Source organism: Anguilla anguilla, chromosome 11, assembly GCF_013347855.1.
Source record: "Anguilla anguilla isolate fAngAng1 chromosome 11, fAngAng1.pri, whole genome shotgun sequence".
NCBI classification, from domain to species: domain Eukaryota; kingdom Metazoa; phylum Chordata; class Actinopteri; order Anguilliformes; family Anguillidae; genus Anguilla; species Anguilla anguilla.
The window spans coordinates 30,574,942-30,590,979 of record NC_049211.1 but is presented as its reverse complement, the minus strand read 5'-3'; the positions used below and the strand labels follow the sequence as shown (position 1 = coordinate 30,590,979).

The following is a 16,038-nucleotide window of genomic DNA, read 5'->3' as shown; positions in this document are numbered from 1 at the left end:
GGCTCTGGGGTCAGGGGTCACTCACCGCAGGCCAGCTCATCGCTCATGTCCATGCAGTCGGGCCTCTTATCGCAGTAGTACTCCCGCGGGATGCAGCCGCCGTCATGGCAGGTGAACTCATTTTGCAGGCAGGGCCGGGTGCTGGGCACCACTGTGGGTCAGAGGTCAAAGGTCAGACACGTGAATACAAAGCAGCACACTGCGCCTAAAAATTTCAACTTAAAAGTTGCTTTAGTGCTTTTTACCTGCAGAATCTTCCGAACGGCGCAAAACTTATTCTACTGCTCCTTAACTGAAGCAGAAATACAACACCCTTTGTCTGGCAAGAACTGAATCAGCTGGTCGGTGATCTCCCAGAATGAACAGTGATAACAGTATACACAGGAGCCATCAAAAGAGAAAACAGCCGACCATTTTCCAAAGGGATCGCGAACAGTTCTCATCTGACCTTGAATGGAGAACATCCACACTCTTGTTATGTTAGCAACTGATACGTGTTTGCCTGAGCTGAACGGGCAAGAGGCTACAAGTGAAACTCCCAGACTTTATCTGAAGGGGCCAGCGCCAAGGACAGTGCAATATTTCTTTTTCCAACCATGTCATCAGGCGAACATGCAGTGCTACGCACGACTGACTTGCTCTCTGGTATTAACAACCATTTCCTTCCCTACCCCTAATCTTAAAATACAAAATTACAGAGCAGAAAAGAGCAGGAGCTTAGCAGTCTGAGTCTCAGTCAAAGAGACCAAGAGAGCAATAAGCTGTGATTTTAGAGGAAGGCTGACAATACACAAGAAAAAGAAGTGTGCTGTTTTAATGACAAGATAATGTTTCACTCACTTTTTGACATGTCTATAATTTTGGAATAATAATAAAAAGAATTGCCTCTTTTGTTAGAAAGCCTGTGCTCGTGAAATTTCATGCTATTGCTAATATTCATTTATGAAGTGAACTTCAAAATCAAAAACTGGCTTCTCGGCAATCTTAATTATATGAACCTGCATCTTCTTCAACACAGCAACTCCATGCAAAGTAGTTATTTCAAACTGGTTTTAGTGTGATATGCACTCAAACGGTTAACTAGTTTCTTATTGTGCACGATGCAGATGGAAACATGCAAAATGCAAAGTACTACCTTCATGCCAGATTTCTTAAAAAAAGAGAACGTGTAACATGAGAAGGTCTGGATATGAATTCATTATATCAATGAAAAAGGTACTGTATTTTAAAACAAGGGGCCCTTGATCAAGATGATGTCAAGATAATTACCAAAACAGGCATTTATTATTTTCACCAAGTTAAATGTCTTTTTCTCTGAAAAAGCAGTCAAAAAACCTTCCTTAGATAAATGATAAGTATGCACACATGCACGCACACACACACACACAAACCCAAGCATGAATCTATGCACTCTCACACACACACACACACATTCACACATACACACACAAAAACACACTGGTAAACAGAAAACTGGGCATCTGGGCAGGTCCAGTTGGGTAAACAGGCAAGTCATTTAGTTAGCGAGACGTCCGGCGTGTCCATGCAACCCACACGATACAAACCTGGGAAAGAGATGGGCTTCGCTGCCGGGGGCGATTGGGCTAAAAACCGGAGAGAGACGTTAACCGGGCACTACCGTCGGCTACCTGGCCTTTCTTAGCACACGTCACCAGAGAAAGCTCAGATAACTGATCACCAGCCAGGCTATACAAGGCTCGCACCAGGCGCACTCTACCGAATAGAAGACATGTTCAGTAATAACCAATAAAGCTGGATTAGCTACTGAATGTGCTTTCCAGCATTAGCACGACGGTTTGTCTAATTTAGCGGAGTAGCGCCATTGGCTGGGACCCTCCCGCGGATGCTCACCTTCTCCCAGGCGACGGAACTCGAAGCCCTGCACGGAGGTAACGTAGGAGGCGATGGAGCCCTCCTTCACCACGGAGTACAGCACATTGAGGATCTGATCATCGTTGGAGTTGTAGTCTGACACCACGTCCAGCTCAACAAACACGTTTCTGCCGATCTTTCTGCAGGAGGAAAAAGCAGAAGAGCCAATGAGAACTGAAATGGACCTGGCACACTGCAAAAGGCAAAAAGCAAGTATTCTCAGCAAGTATTTTAGTCCCCACACCCCATTCAGAAACTGATCTCAGACCAGCCAAGACCCATCTTCGATCGGCCATTTTTAATCACATAACCACTCACGTGCGTAACAGATACCGTGCAATTTACAGAAAGAGCAGTATTAAAATGAATTAATATTGTCATTCATCTACACAGGGAAACTGCTGGATGGTTTTATGTAATGTATCTGACTCGATGGGTAAGGCAGGTATTAAAATTTGAAATATTTTATTTTTAAACAACTGCAACTCATGCATGGCCTTTAGAAGAGCACTGTTGATTATTGTCAATTTTTTTTTTAATTCCGTCAATTTAGTGAATGTATTTAGGCTCTTCGTTTCTTACTGTGTTGCAGTGATTTCATTTGTTCTTTTTTGTTGTTCTTTAATTATCCTTAGAGCTCATTGGGCTCCAATTCTTTGAATGAACTGTGCTGTAAAAACTAACAACAAATACAGGCCCCTTACCTGACAATAACCACACTGACTGTCTGAACTCCAGAGATCCTGTTATATTCTGACTCCAGCTGCGGGATAGAGATTATCATTAAAATACAAATAACCGTGCAAAACTGCGTCAAAACCAGCATCATAATAATAATAATATCGACACTCCGCCCATTTGCAATGTAGATGATCACATACAGGGTGCTGAATATAACTAAGGCCTTAAATCACGTATGCTTTAATAATGATGGCCCTGGAAGCCCTGACCAATCCTCCCTTTGAAGACGGCAGTCCTTAGACGCTCCTTTACAGTAAAGACACCCTCTGCATCCGAGCGGTAATGACAGGTAATGCGCTAACCGAGCCTAATGTGCTCAGTCGGCCCAATTTAGGGGCTGACACGCTGGAGGAGAAATGGCGCAAGTGTGGGCTCTGAGATAAATGAAATTATGACTTTGACTTTGTGAAAAGGGCGTCCTCCCCTCATCTATGCTAAGGCATCGACATTGATCATCTACAAGGCGGGAAAAAAGAAATAACGCATATTCAACCAGCCTGGAAGAGGGGCGGATTTCCTATACTGTATGTTCAAACTGTCCTTCATACAAATTGTCTGGCTGTTAAAAATAAGCAAAATAAATCAATAATAATTATGCAAATAACAAAGAATGTACATCAAACTGAGTACAGCTGATAACTTTATTTTGCAGGTCTTGGACCATGCACCTCGACAACAGCACTGATTGAACTGCCACTTTGCCAATCTCTAGTGGCGATTGCTTACTGTGTTAAATGAACCTTTTCAAGTCCATTTGGCTAAGAATTAAAAGCTAAAGTTGTAAATTCTAATCTTGAGGAGTATTCTTTTAGGGTGGGAGATTCTAATTCGGACAAACACATTGGAAGGGTTGAATTGCGCAAGAAAATGGGGGCAACCACAAGCCCGTCTCCCCTTTCGAGCGATAGGTTGACGTACCGTATCCACGACAGCGTCTGAGATTTCCCGGAAGGCGTCGGAGTAGATGTTCTCCAGCTCTGGGCTGTACACGAAGGAGTCAGTGAAGTTGACCAGAGCACGGTAGTACACTGCAAAGGGAGAGGGACAGCGTTCAGGTTCCACAGTACTTACACAACCACAGCGAGTGCGTTCAGGTTCCACAGTGCTTACACAACCACAGCGACTGCGTTCAGGTTCCACAGCCTTTACACAACCACAGCAACTGCGTTCAGGCTCCACAGCGCTTACACAACCACAGTGACTGCGTTCAGGCTCCACAGCGCTTACACAGCCACAGTGACTGCGTTCAGGCTCCACAGCGCTTACACAGCCACAGAGACTGTGTTCAGGCTCCATAGCGCTTATACAACCACAGTGACTGTGTTCAGACTCCACAGCGCTTACACAACCACAGCGACTACAGCCAACACTTGTAAACAGCAGGGCCTCAGAAATACTAACACGTCAAATCTTTATTCCAGAGAGCTACCTCAGACAAAAAAATAAAGCTTCATAATGGCTCTTGCCCACGTATTTGACGGAGTGTCATTCCCAGCAAGGACAATATGTTGTTTTCTGCAGGGCTTCAATACTTGAATCATTACATTTTGGATAGGCAATAGGTACTACTCTGTCTGTATTATTTATGTACCAAGCCAAGAGGGGCTGGATGATAGTACATTTTTGGCACAGTATGCAGTGAAGCATTCAGCAAAGGAGAAGCTTGGCCCCATCTCTTAGGTTAGCTTCAGGCGATCTGGAACGTTCACATACGCACAGACTCAAAACAAACACGTGCACTCTCTCTCTCACACACATGCACACACACGCAGGCTGAACATGTACACACAAACACCACATGCTCACACAAACACATACACACATACATACAGTGCAGACACACAGGCATATGCGCACGCAAACACACACACATACATGCACAAACATACACACACAGGAACATATGCACATATGTATGCACACACACACACTCACACACACACAGGCAAACAGTGGACTCCTCTGTTCGCTCCTTCTCAGCAGCCCCTCCAGATTTTTCCGCGAGTGAAAAAAGGAGTGACATCATTGAGTTCCAACACGCCCCCGGGCAGGAGTGCCTGGAACGAGGCCTGAGCGACTGTGGAGACGAGACGCCACATTCCCATCACACCTACGGAATCGAACACGCCGGACCGGAGGGCGTGCGGGGGGGGGTGGGGGGGGGTAAGGAGCGGGCGTGGCACGACCCGGCCCGTACGCGGCAAGGCCCACCACGCGCGTCTCAGCCCAGCGCTGCGGCTCGTAAATAGGTCAGCCACGCAGCAGCAGGGCCGGTGCCAGGGCCGCCCAGGCTGGCATTCACATACCGGCAGATGTTTAGGAACTGAGTTCATCACAAGCTGTACAGTCTCCCTTTTCACCACTTCCAGGGAAAGTATTAGAATGGGTTTTTTTTTTTGTTTGTATTTGCATTTCCACTGTAAAGCGTCTTTGTCACAGCGTCTCTGTAAGTCTTCACCTTTGAACTTTCAACTTTATTGTCCAGAAGGAAATTTGGTTAGCAACAAGGACCACAAAATATAACACACAAAGCATCACATAAAATAATTAAATAGAATAAATACACTAAATACTAAATTAAAATCCAAATTTACAAGTTAAAAGAGCCATTTAAGATGGTTCAGTCTTTTTATTGCCACTGTAAAAAAAGTCTCTGGCATGCCTTGTTTTAGTTTTTAGCATCCTCCATCGACGGCCCAAAGGAGGGAGCAAGAACTCCTTACAGAGTGAATGATCAGGGCAATCGAAAATTGAGCAGGCCTTCCTGGTGACCTGCCTTGATTGATTCACCCCAATCCCTTTGATGGCTAAAAAGCCCTATACAAACAAAACTGAATTTTACTGAAAAAAATATGGACTGAGAAAAGCGACATCCTCCATGGCATCGACTGACGCAAAGACGACTCAAGTGAGCAGGGGATTCCATGACTTACAGCAAAGAGGGGCCTTAGGTTTTCAACAGTATCATTTAACGCGCGTATTTTATCACCTATATATGAATTCCCTCTCATCTGAGGGGCAGCTAATTCCACATCCCGCTCAAATAAGCAGCCTTTAAATAGCTCTGGCCCTCGCGGTGCCCCATTCTCACCCTCCTGCCACTTAAGACGGGCTCTGCCAGCGTCTGATTTCAGGGCCGGGGAGGAAGTCAATATTTGTGCCGTTTCTTACAGTCGGCTGCTACTTGTCTGCCGCAGCTCGTCTTTTGAGGGGTCATGTTTGAAGTGGGTTTGTTCCCCAGACTTTTACATTTCACCCAGAATCACACTCAAAGGCTCTCTCTCTTTCTCTCTCTCCCCCTCTCTCACGCAGAATCTCTCTCTCTCTTGCTCACACACATGCACACACTCTGACCCCTTGCTCTTTCACACACATACTGTGTACACAGATAACTGCACATCGATGGGTCTCATTAAAATAAACCACTGCCTTCGTACTGGTTATCTTTCTTTTTTCTTTTTTTTCCGCGAAAAACCCAAATTACATTCTCAGCTGCACCCATCTCCCATACACAGACCTCACCTCGACCGTGCGTGCGTCTGAACTGCTTGGCTAGCAGCGCTACAGATGGCAGGCAGCTGCCTTTGCCTTCCCCTAATTGTGAGGAAAGGCCTCGTTTGTTTCCGAGTAAATCGAAAACTCCTCCCGAAAACATGAAATAAGGTCTAACGCATTAATTTCGCCAGCAGTGCAATCCAGGGCTGGAGCCAACAGTGGCGTACGGGCCGGGGAAAAAAATTAGCGGACGAAAACCACAAGCGGGGACTCACACGGGGGAACATCAAAAGGCCGCATCAAAGGCCCCCAGCCTGATTGGCGGGTAATCTAATCACGTCGGCTTGCGCCGCGCAGCGACCCACTCCAGCCTTTTCCGCCGGGTTCACGTGCCATGCCCCGCCAGCGCCCCCTTACCCCCCCCCCCCCCCCCCCCACTCGATTGTTGTCAGGCCCTGCTCCGCCCATCCCTCTCTCTAATGAGGGCCCTTCGGCACTAATTCCCCAAGGTCAACGGTCACTTCTTCCGCTCGGGGGGGGAAAGCCCCACATCTCCACTGAGGGGAACGGGGCTACAGGGAGAGGAGAAAAGGAGTCGGGAAAAATGGAATTCCGAACTCTTAATTCATAAACGTTTTTTTCTCGACCGTTAAAAGGACTGTGGCGGCTTTGTCCGGCGGCACCGCCGCGCGGAGAGCGGCCCGGCGTGGGACACAAAGGCCCGATTGAGCCGCGCGCCCGGCCCGGCCTTCAATGCCCCCGCCGCTTTCAGCGCGACCTTCAAACCCACCGTACCCACCGCTCCCGCAAAAAATGGAGGGGGGGGGGCGGCCACATTGCAAATCCCGCCCACTGATCCCAAGCTCCATTTCTGCTGTACAGCCGGCAGAGCATCCCCAAGGGTATGGGCGGGTGGAGGTGGGAGGATGGAAGGGGGTTACTTGAACCTCTGGTTTTCGCAGATGGTCCGAGCATAAGGACGAGGGTGTTCACACTCATTGCCGAAGGCCTTCTGCTTTATATTGAAGCAGCATTACTTCATTTCCATTCCATACGAAGAATGCAAAAAGAGGAGGTGGTCAAGGAACTACATGGCACCAGACCGAGCAAGTCTGGTCCATGTACTTGAAAGAAGAACAGACGGGACCCCTACCATTCCCAAGTCTGGTCTCGAAACGGTCTCCCGAACTATCAACAGAACCACATCTTTCACTCAAAGGCTCATGGAAGCATCTTTCGCAGGAGCTCCTGCGACCAAAATGTTCCCATTTATCTTTTTCTCATTCCAAAGCTCTCGTGCCGGAAACATCCGGAAGCCGCTGAGCCTAACCAAAACTCAATCAAAGCGGCAGCGTGCGTCTTCGGAGGCTGGCAGAGAACACGGAGCAGCTTCGCTGCTTACCACCGACTGCCAGTCTAAATCCATGCATGTGCTGCGGTGCTTGTATACTGTGTGGAGCCGCTCTTGTCAGAGTGGCCTTTTCATATTACAACAAACCCCTTCAGGAGAGGCCTAAGGGGAGTCTGAAAAATGAATTCAATTCAAAGGAGCGAAAAATGCCGCTTAAATGGAAATTGTGTAACATTTCAACATTTCCGACACTAACATACAGAGGACCGTGGACCTCAGTAGGTATGGGTCCGTGGGGGCACTTAGCGCAAAACAGGAAAAGGCAAATTCCTCTAAAAGGGCAAATGAATACAGTCGGGAGTCGCCGCGTATTTATAGCCCATTCGTTTGAAGCCACAATTCGGCTCAGGAAAACCCAAAGCCAGATTTCCCAAAATCATTATTTCTCCAAAAAACAAGGGATGCAATTAAAGTGGGGAAGAAACATGCGCGGGGAAAATTACGGCTGTGGGTTTGCTGGCTAAGCACACCCTAGAGAAGAGGCGTTACGCAACGCTGAGGACGGTGGCAGCCCGAGAGCGTAGAGGGGGATTCAAAACCCCAGAGTCGGGCCACAATTCCTGAAATTCCCTCACTGCACTTGTGGGATCTTTCCCACTTGTCGGAGAGTTCTTGTTTAGGCCAAATGTACAGTGATATGCACCTTACCCTGGACCATTCTCATGCTCCTTATGTTGCAGCATGTTAAGGTTCCTTATCCTGTAGCACGTTAATGCCCCTCACACTGCAGCATGTTAAAAGTTCTTATGCAGCATCATGAACGGGGGACATTGATATCCTTGCATTCACGGTCTACAGAGTATTCCAAATAATCCCGGTAAAAAACGTGCAAGAGATTTCCAGCTGACAGTATTTTGTGGCAGAGAACTTTTTTCTTGTTGTCCTTTTGCCGACTAGTTTATTGTGAACACATTTTCTCATTTTCTCAGTTGACTTTTTCAAGGACTTCACTGTGACAGTGCTTTCTTCTATAACACCATATTTACATCTTACATAACTGAAAAAATTTTTTCTTGCAGTCGCTCCAAAAATGTAGCTTTTCGAGGTCACCATGACAGTTGGAGATTTACGTGAATTAAGGTATTTACATCAATAGTCCAGTGATAAAGGAATGTTCTGCATCATATAACAGTTACCCATAACCAGGATACCAGCTTCTTTGGACTTTTGTTATCGGAGTCAAATGTTTACTTGTCGTAGTCTAAACAGGAATATTTGAGTTAACACTGGAACATCAGTGTGTACTGTAAATGCCTCTATGAGATAAAGAGTAAATGGTCCCACATAAATCATGACAAAATACCTTCCTTCACCTAATGAGGACAACTGATAATATAACACAACCCAGATGCATCATGCAGCAGTTCAGTTCCCTGTTTCACATGCTACATTTCCCCTAGCCTCTTTCATAGAAAAGATTTCAATCATTCTCAGTGAGCCTTTCAATGGAAAAATAAACAGACAGATCCAGATTAAGGATGAGAAAGAATCAAATGCCTGGATGGGAATTGGGCCGATAGCCAATTTCCAAAAGAAATGCAGATTTTTTTTTCACCAATGTTTGTGAAGATGAAGTAGAGAAAGCTGCACCCGAAAAAAAAAAAAAGTTTGAAAGTGTAAGATAAAGCAGGCAGGTGTTTACTTATACAAACAGAGCCAAAATGGCCACATATTCAATGGTCCTTTTACAAAAAGGGTCTGACTGAATGGATACACAGCAGTCATAAGATATGTGTACATTATATTCTTTTCAAAATGCACATTGATACTCCTGACACAAAATGTACTCCTGACAAAAAGAAGGCAACAACTTCTTCTTCCTTCTGTTAAAAGGCTGACACTGAGGGAATTACCGTATGTGAACAGAGAATATGTATTGCCCAAGGAGTCAATCAGATCTATTTGAAAGAATGAGCACAACTGTTTTTTTGTCATTACCATAAAACCACACTTGACACCAGGAATAGAGTAATAGGCATGCCTATTAGAGAGGGATAAAGGGAACAAAAGGGTCTTTGTTTTCTGAAGTTGTCTCACAGACAAAAACAAGAGCACTGAAGAGGTAAAGCTCAGGACACAGCAAAGCCTTGCTGATTTTACTTGAGGCTCTCCAACTGAGTTAGCACTGCATCATAATCAGAGCTAAAGTGTTAGCAGTCCACCATGCTAGCAAAATATATGATATGCCAACTGCAGTAAAATGTTACACATTATTTAATATTTTTTGAAGTGGTGGATAAGTAATATAACTAGAAGATGTGTCAAAATGCACATTCACAGCATATTTTACTGCCCACTACCCTTATTACCCCCCCCCCCATTTTTTTTGTTTTGTTTTAAGCCCCAAAACAAAAAGATTTTGGGCCTGTTTGAGCCCAAAAGTTCTGTACAGTACAGTCAGAGGCCCATCTTAAAGGCCACTCACTAAAGGAAAAATGTATGGAAAACAAAATCACTGGACGGAAAATGCATCGAATCTTTCATCAAAAGGCTGACGAAACTGTCACTTTATTCTTTACATTCATTCAGACGCCCGCTCTGTCAGCAGAAGGCCAGCATTAGGCGAATGTACTGACTGAATGTGACAATGCACTCTTTATCACGCAGATATCCAGCTTTGTCTCTAAAGGATGGGAGAAACATGTGGTGAGAATCCATTTTGGCACGGCTCTCGTTTGGATCGCGCCCAGGCTTTATCTCAGGGACCGGAGCTCGGAGGATATCCTTCTTCAGACCGCGCCGACTTCCACCTCGCATCTGCGGCACGGGGAATCCCGAACCGAGAAACAGACAGAGCCCGGGGTAACGTTCGCGGGGAGGGAAGGCTTCCTGTTTTGCCGCGAACTGGACAAAAGGGTGCAGAAACCGAGATTTGTCATTAAGACAGGCCGTCTGACTCTTTTTTTAGCTGACGTGCTACTGTATTCGAGCGGTAAAGAAACGCAGGAAGCGCTGAGCCACTGGGCTCCGCGCAGCGCCTTGGCTCGCGCCTACACGCAGCTCTTCCGACACAGCGTCCAGCTCCTTTCTGAAATATTGCTTTAGCGCGACGCTGAGGATGTGTGCATAAATGGCATCTTAATTTAGACCAGTGGGGACAATAATGCAATGGCTACTTTTAAGGGAAGCACTATAATTAGCTGAGTGTGAACTAAGGTTGCGCATGTCAGTTTCCTATGAATCATAGAAGCACAGGTCCACTGCATTTCCTTTTTCAGTAATGGGTGGCTATGACGATCATAGTAAGATAAACTATTAAACTGCTGAATAATATTTACACAAGTATTTACATAGAGTTTACACCGTATCCAATTATACAGCTGGATATATACGGAAGCAATGCAGGTTAAGTACCTTGCTCAAGGGTACAGCAGCAGTGTTCTACCGGGGAATCGAAACTGTGGCCTTTAGGTTAAAGACCAGTTCTTTAACAATTACACTGCACTGACCATCCCCCTCTTCAGATCGCTGTAAGACCTCGGTCCAGCGTATCCCTAAGACAGAAAAACTCCATTCCACGAACTAATGCAAAAAACTTGGTCGGTCGCTCATGGTTACAGTGATCAAGCCTGTTAGGTCCAGCTGTTCCCCAGCTGCCAAAACACAAAACGGTGCATTGCGTGAGATCAGTTCACAGCGAGCATCTCACAGAAAATCATCTTCTTAACATTCTGTGAGACAGCTCGTAAGGTTATGTTTCTTTTTTTTTATTCTAGTGCTCCAGTTGGCTTGTATTAAAGATATGAAGTGTGTATGGGGGGAAAGGGGGGGGGGGGGCATGGTTAGCCACTTTTTAACATTTCAGCCAGTGGAGTTTGTGATGACCGTTTGGTGTTAATTAACTGTTTTCATCATGAAAAGGTGCTGAAGTTTTTTGGTCCCACATAGAATCGCAGCGTGAAAATGGGAGCAAAAGTTCCCAAAACAATCATTGTGTGTTTAAGACAACTGTGTTCAATGGCCTGTACTCACTCAACATCTGTCTTTAACTTTGGCTTACATGAAAACACAGACAGTACAAAATTTTCCTCACAAACTCAGTTGCAGAATTCATTTTAATAATATTTCTTGCTTTCAATTGTTGTTTAAACTTAAGGATAAATGTTCTTTAAACCCAAGCCAAAACCCAGATGAGCAAAAGCAGTTTCAAGCTACCCTTCATTTAAAAAGATAACACAAAAAGAGGCTTTGCACTCCCAAGAGACCTTTTGATCAAATCTACACTGAATGTTTATTTATTTTTTAAGCGACGAGAGCCAAAGCACTAATAAGGAAGAACGAACAAAAAGATCGTTACGCGTCTCCAGCGATGAATTATGGCATTATTATGGACACTCCCAGGCCTTCTGCGGGAAACCATGACAAAACCGTAATCTATTAGAAAAACAAACTGTGCTGCTGGGACTCCTGGCATCAGAACGCGCTGAGCCACTGAATCAGCCGGTCCCTCGTCTCTCATTTCCTTGTACAGTTCTTGCTTTCCAAACATTGTGCATCCATGAGAGCTGTGCCAGGCCTGCACAGTGTTCACACACCAAAATTGTTCTTCGTGAGACACTTGGCTGTTGCAAATCAGGCCGCAAAATCTTCACACACCCCATTCCCCCCTTCTCCCTAAGCAAGATGTCCCTGATTCTAAAGGGTTGCAATTTTTGTCTACTGAGCAAAGCACTGAATGGATGGATTCCTAAAGAGGACAGGGAAAATCCCGTTCTCCAGGGCAACATATCTGTTGTTACACAACAGCGTGTGGTGAGACTTAGGTCTGAGAAGCGAAGCAAGCTGAACGTCATTAGCAAGCGGCCATATGCAAGAACGGCCTCAGTACTTCTTTAACCGTTTTGAAGTGAGCATTCAGACTTCTCAAAAGGCAGAACATAAAGAAGGCTGACACAGTGTAGGCCACCTAGTTGTACTTTTGGACAGTATTCAGTACTTATATAATGAATGAAACACCACTATTTTAAGTCCAATGCATTTTTTTAAATGGTTGTGTCATTTTTCATGGGAGGGCAGCTGTAACATTGGTTTGGTTATATTCCTCAGATGTGTTGATTCTGGAAAGCTCAGTTATGAGATTGCAGATAGCCACTGGTGATTTGTCTGTCCTCCTTCACTCTGACATTCATCCTGTGAGGTGTGTAGTTGATTTGACACCCCTCACCCACACACTTTTTTCCTGTCTCTAGTGTTTAGAGACTAGAGTGCTCACCTAAAATGTTCACTAACAAAAGTTTTGTAAATAAATTACTCAAAATAATCAAAAAAAAATTATTGAATCCCTGCTTGCGTTCTTCTCTGGCTTCTTGAAATGTCAGTGAAGTCACTGCACCCACGACCACCTCAAATACAGAACATTTATGACAACAAAGATGGCACCAAAATAACCGCAGCTGCCGTCACACGTCGTCCGCTGCGGTATAATTATCTGAGGGCCAGCCCGTACTGACACACGCATCGCGCCAACTGTCCAATGGAGGAAAAGGGAAGGCTTCTGGGTGGTCGGCCAATGGGGCCCCCAGGTCACACTCTTAAATAAATGATTTTACAGCACTGCTTGAATCATTTACAAACAAAGCCTAGAACATCTTCCCTCAGATACGGCCTAAAGATCTAACATTATTAATGGGTTTACAATGCACTTTACAGGCGACTTGGTGCTGAGACATGGTTTTAGGAAGTCCTTAACTTTCCCTGACAGGAAGAGTTCCAGCCTCATTGGGAATCACAGCCTTTCCACGGAAAGCAAACTCTCTCCTGAAAAAGGAATCTCTCACTTCATGGAATCGACCGTCACGGTAACGTCGAGGAGTGAGCCGAAAATGAAAAATCACAGGGCTGCTGGGTAGCTTGTCCTCTTAAGGCATTGTTCAAGTGTGTGGACGGACCCCGCATCTGGTACTGAATCCAGATACGAGGACGGATAAAAAGCTTTGTTACACATTTTTCCCCCACTTCATTTCCACGGTGGTTCCAAGATAACCCACAGCTGATTTCAGCAAGGACATTTCTCAAGCCCCAGATCCAAAATTAGCCACAACACGACTTCTTTCCCCTCCCACTGCAGGCATCCTATAGAGATGGATGTGACCTCTGTGTCCATGGTTTCTACCAAGATTTCTGGGAAGACAGAGGAGGGCTGAGAACGAGGGGATGAGTAAGAGAGGCTAGATGAGCTAGGAGCAGGCCGCTTGGGAACAGTCGGAGGAAGGGGGGTTTGGAAGGATGGGGGACGGGGTGAAGATTTGCAAATCACTGTAGGATTTGTAGGATATCTTTGCACTGGGAACCCCAGTGTGTTTATGGTGAAAATCACTAGATTAGTCTAATTGTGTGAAATCAAATACATTTAAAATACAACATAAAATATTAACATATCAATGTTAGGCAAGTGCGAACATGACAAATTTCCAACGGGTAGGGATATGTTCATCTATGATCTCATTTTTCCATGAAGCCATTTCCATTCCATTGTTTCTGCTAAAGGCCCTGGCCGACGTTGTAACACCTCACTTGTGTCCGCCAGCCTGAGAAATTTGTCAGGGCATGTCAACGTAAAAAACAGGATGTCTTTGAAAAAAGACAGCAGCGCAAATTCCATCCCTCCCATCCTCTCAGTGTTCAAGAAGAATAGAGGGTAGAGACGCGCGCGCCAAACCTCCAAGGGGCAGGAAGGTGGGAGAAGACGTCCAAAACCCCCCAAACTCAGGAAAGCAGAGCGCCTTTCCAGCTGTGTTTATCTGCAAAAATCTCCAAAAGGAACCGTGAACAAACTTCCTCTCCACCACAGACTGATGGCTACAACCACTGGCACCATCTCAACCAAGCTTTGAGAAAAATGTTGAGCAGAGACATCTACATTAAGGAAAAAGTATTCTAAAAATGTACGATTGTACCATTCTTGATTTAGTTCAACTAATAATCACTTATTACCTGGAAAGTTCAACCAATCTAGTTACTTGACTTACAGTAAAGTGACTGATGCATATTGCAAGGACAGCCCCTTGCCCAGTATGTTAAAAACCACACAAAACTAGTTTAGATCTGCTGTAGTTTTACCAGATATACTGAATTCTCTGAGAGGTGATACACTAAAAAATAAACAGTAATTTAAATCCAATGACAGAGATGATGAAACAGTCCAATAATCAAATTATTCATATGAGCATGTTCTCCAATCAAAGTGGCCAGACACTAAAAATGAAATCTAAAAATCTTAATTTCACTTCTGTCAACTATTTTCATTTGTTTCGTCAGCGGCTTATTGGCACAATAAGGGCTTATTGGCACAATTAATACTTCAAATATAAGCATGATTCCTGCATTCTATGCGAATTGTAAATTTAACAAGAAAAATGTTTTGACTGACCCAACCCAACCTTGGTCACCACCACTCAATGCACACACACTCGCAGTCATGGCCGTACCCCCTCCCCCCCACGACACACACATACGACTTCAAAACCAGGTTGAGCATTTAGCAAAGGTTACAACCGCAGTAACCATCAGTCAGTCCAACCTGAAATTCCGCCCCGTAGTCCGACCGCTACGAGGGGCTGTAGCTCAGACACCCAAGTGGAAGAAGCTAAAGGACGGCCTGCGCTATACGACCATACGACTCAGGCCAGGTTTCACTGCTGTTCTATTTTAACCCAAGAGGCAGATTCCCGTCTCTCTCCTGTAGCTCTGATGTCACCCCTCATGCCATTCCGACAAAAAAACTATTATTTCACCATGAAGTAATGAGCCGTGCCGGGCCACCAGGCCAAAACGGGCCACGGACAGCCTTCAGGACCACGCAGGGCTGGCGTTTCACTGAGGGACCAGGCCATTTCTGAAGCATAAATAAACACACACACATACAGTACATACCCTCAAACCCACATTTGCACACACACATGCACACAGGTTATACACAGCCGATGATCTTACATCTGCCTGCCAACTCCGGTTAGATAGGGGTAGGTTCTATTTAGATCGTTAGTGGTGTGAACTTTCTATTTAGATGGTCAAGGGTGTGCAGTTAGTCAGTGGTGTGTAGGTTACATTAAAATGGTCAGTGGTGGGTAGGTTGATGATGTACGACTGCGTAACATCATACATAACTGAACGCAACAGGAAGAAACGTTTGCATGAAAAGACTACATATGTACAAACATGTGACATGCTAACATGTTTCTTTATGATGAACATAAGCAATGAAACTGGATATCAGTATGCTAGCAGCACCATACACAGAAAAAGATCTTTGAGTCATATTTGCATTCCCTTTGGACTAATTTGCCCATCACCATTCTGTAGCACAGAAGCTGTGGTCAGATGACTCAGGCATGAGTGTAAAAGTGGAACAAAGAGGAGCCGTTCTTCCTGCTGTTGTTTCCTTCAGCGCAGTATGTGCGCACGCTGACAGCATATACGGTGGGGGTCAGGGGAAAGGGAGGGAGACGGGCCCACGGATCAGAGCTGCGCGTTGTCCGCGGGGGGTCTTCCCGCTGGTG

General features: G+C 45.3%; 1 protein-coding gene across 13 annotated transcripts in view; it reads right to left on the bottom strand.

Annotated features, from left to right (window-relative positions):
- Positions 1–16,038, bottom strand: part of LOC118207312 (basement membrane-specific heparan sulfate proteoglycan core protein-like) — a 140,323-nt gene that overhangs the window by 85,597 nt on the left and 38,688 nt on the right. For 12 of the 13 annotated variants that reach the window (XM_035380772.1, XM_035380762.1, XM_035380767.1 and 9 more), the window contains exons 4-8: positions 3,553–3,662; positions 2,598–2,656; positions 1,873–2,033; positions 1,566–1,604; positions 26–151 (exon numbers count right to left, since the gene is read on the bottom strand). In XM_035380772.1, the coding sequence (XP_035236663.1) occupies positions 26–151; positions 1,566–1,604; positions 1,873–2,033; positions 2,598–2,656; positions 3,553–3,662 (495 nt within the window). The remainder of the gene's footprint in view (positions 1–25; positions 152–1,565; positions 1,605–1,872; positions 2,034–2,597; positions 2,657–3,552; positions 3,663–16,038) is intronic. The other variant, XM_035380766.1, reaches the window with a different exon arrangement.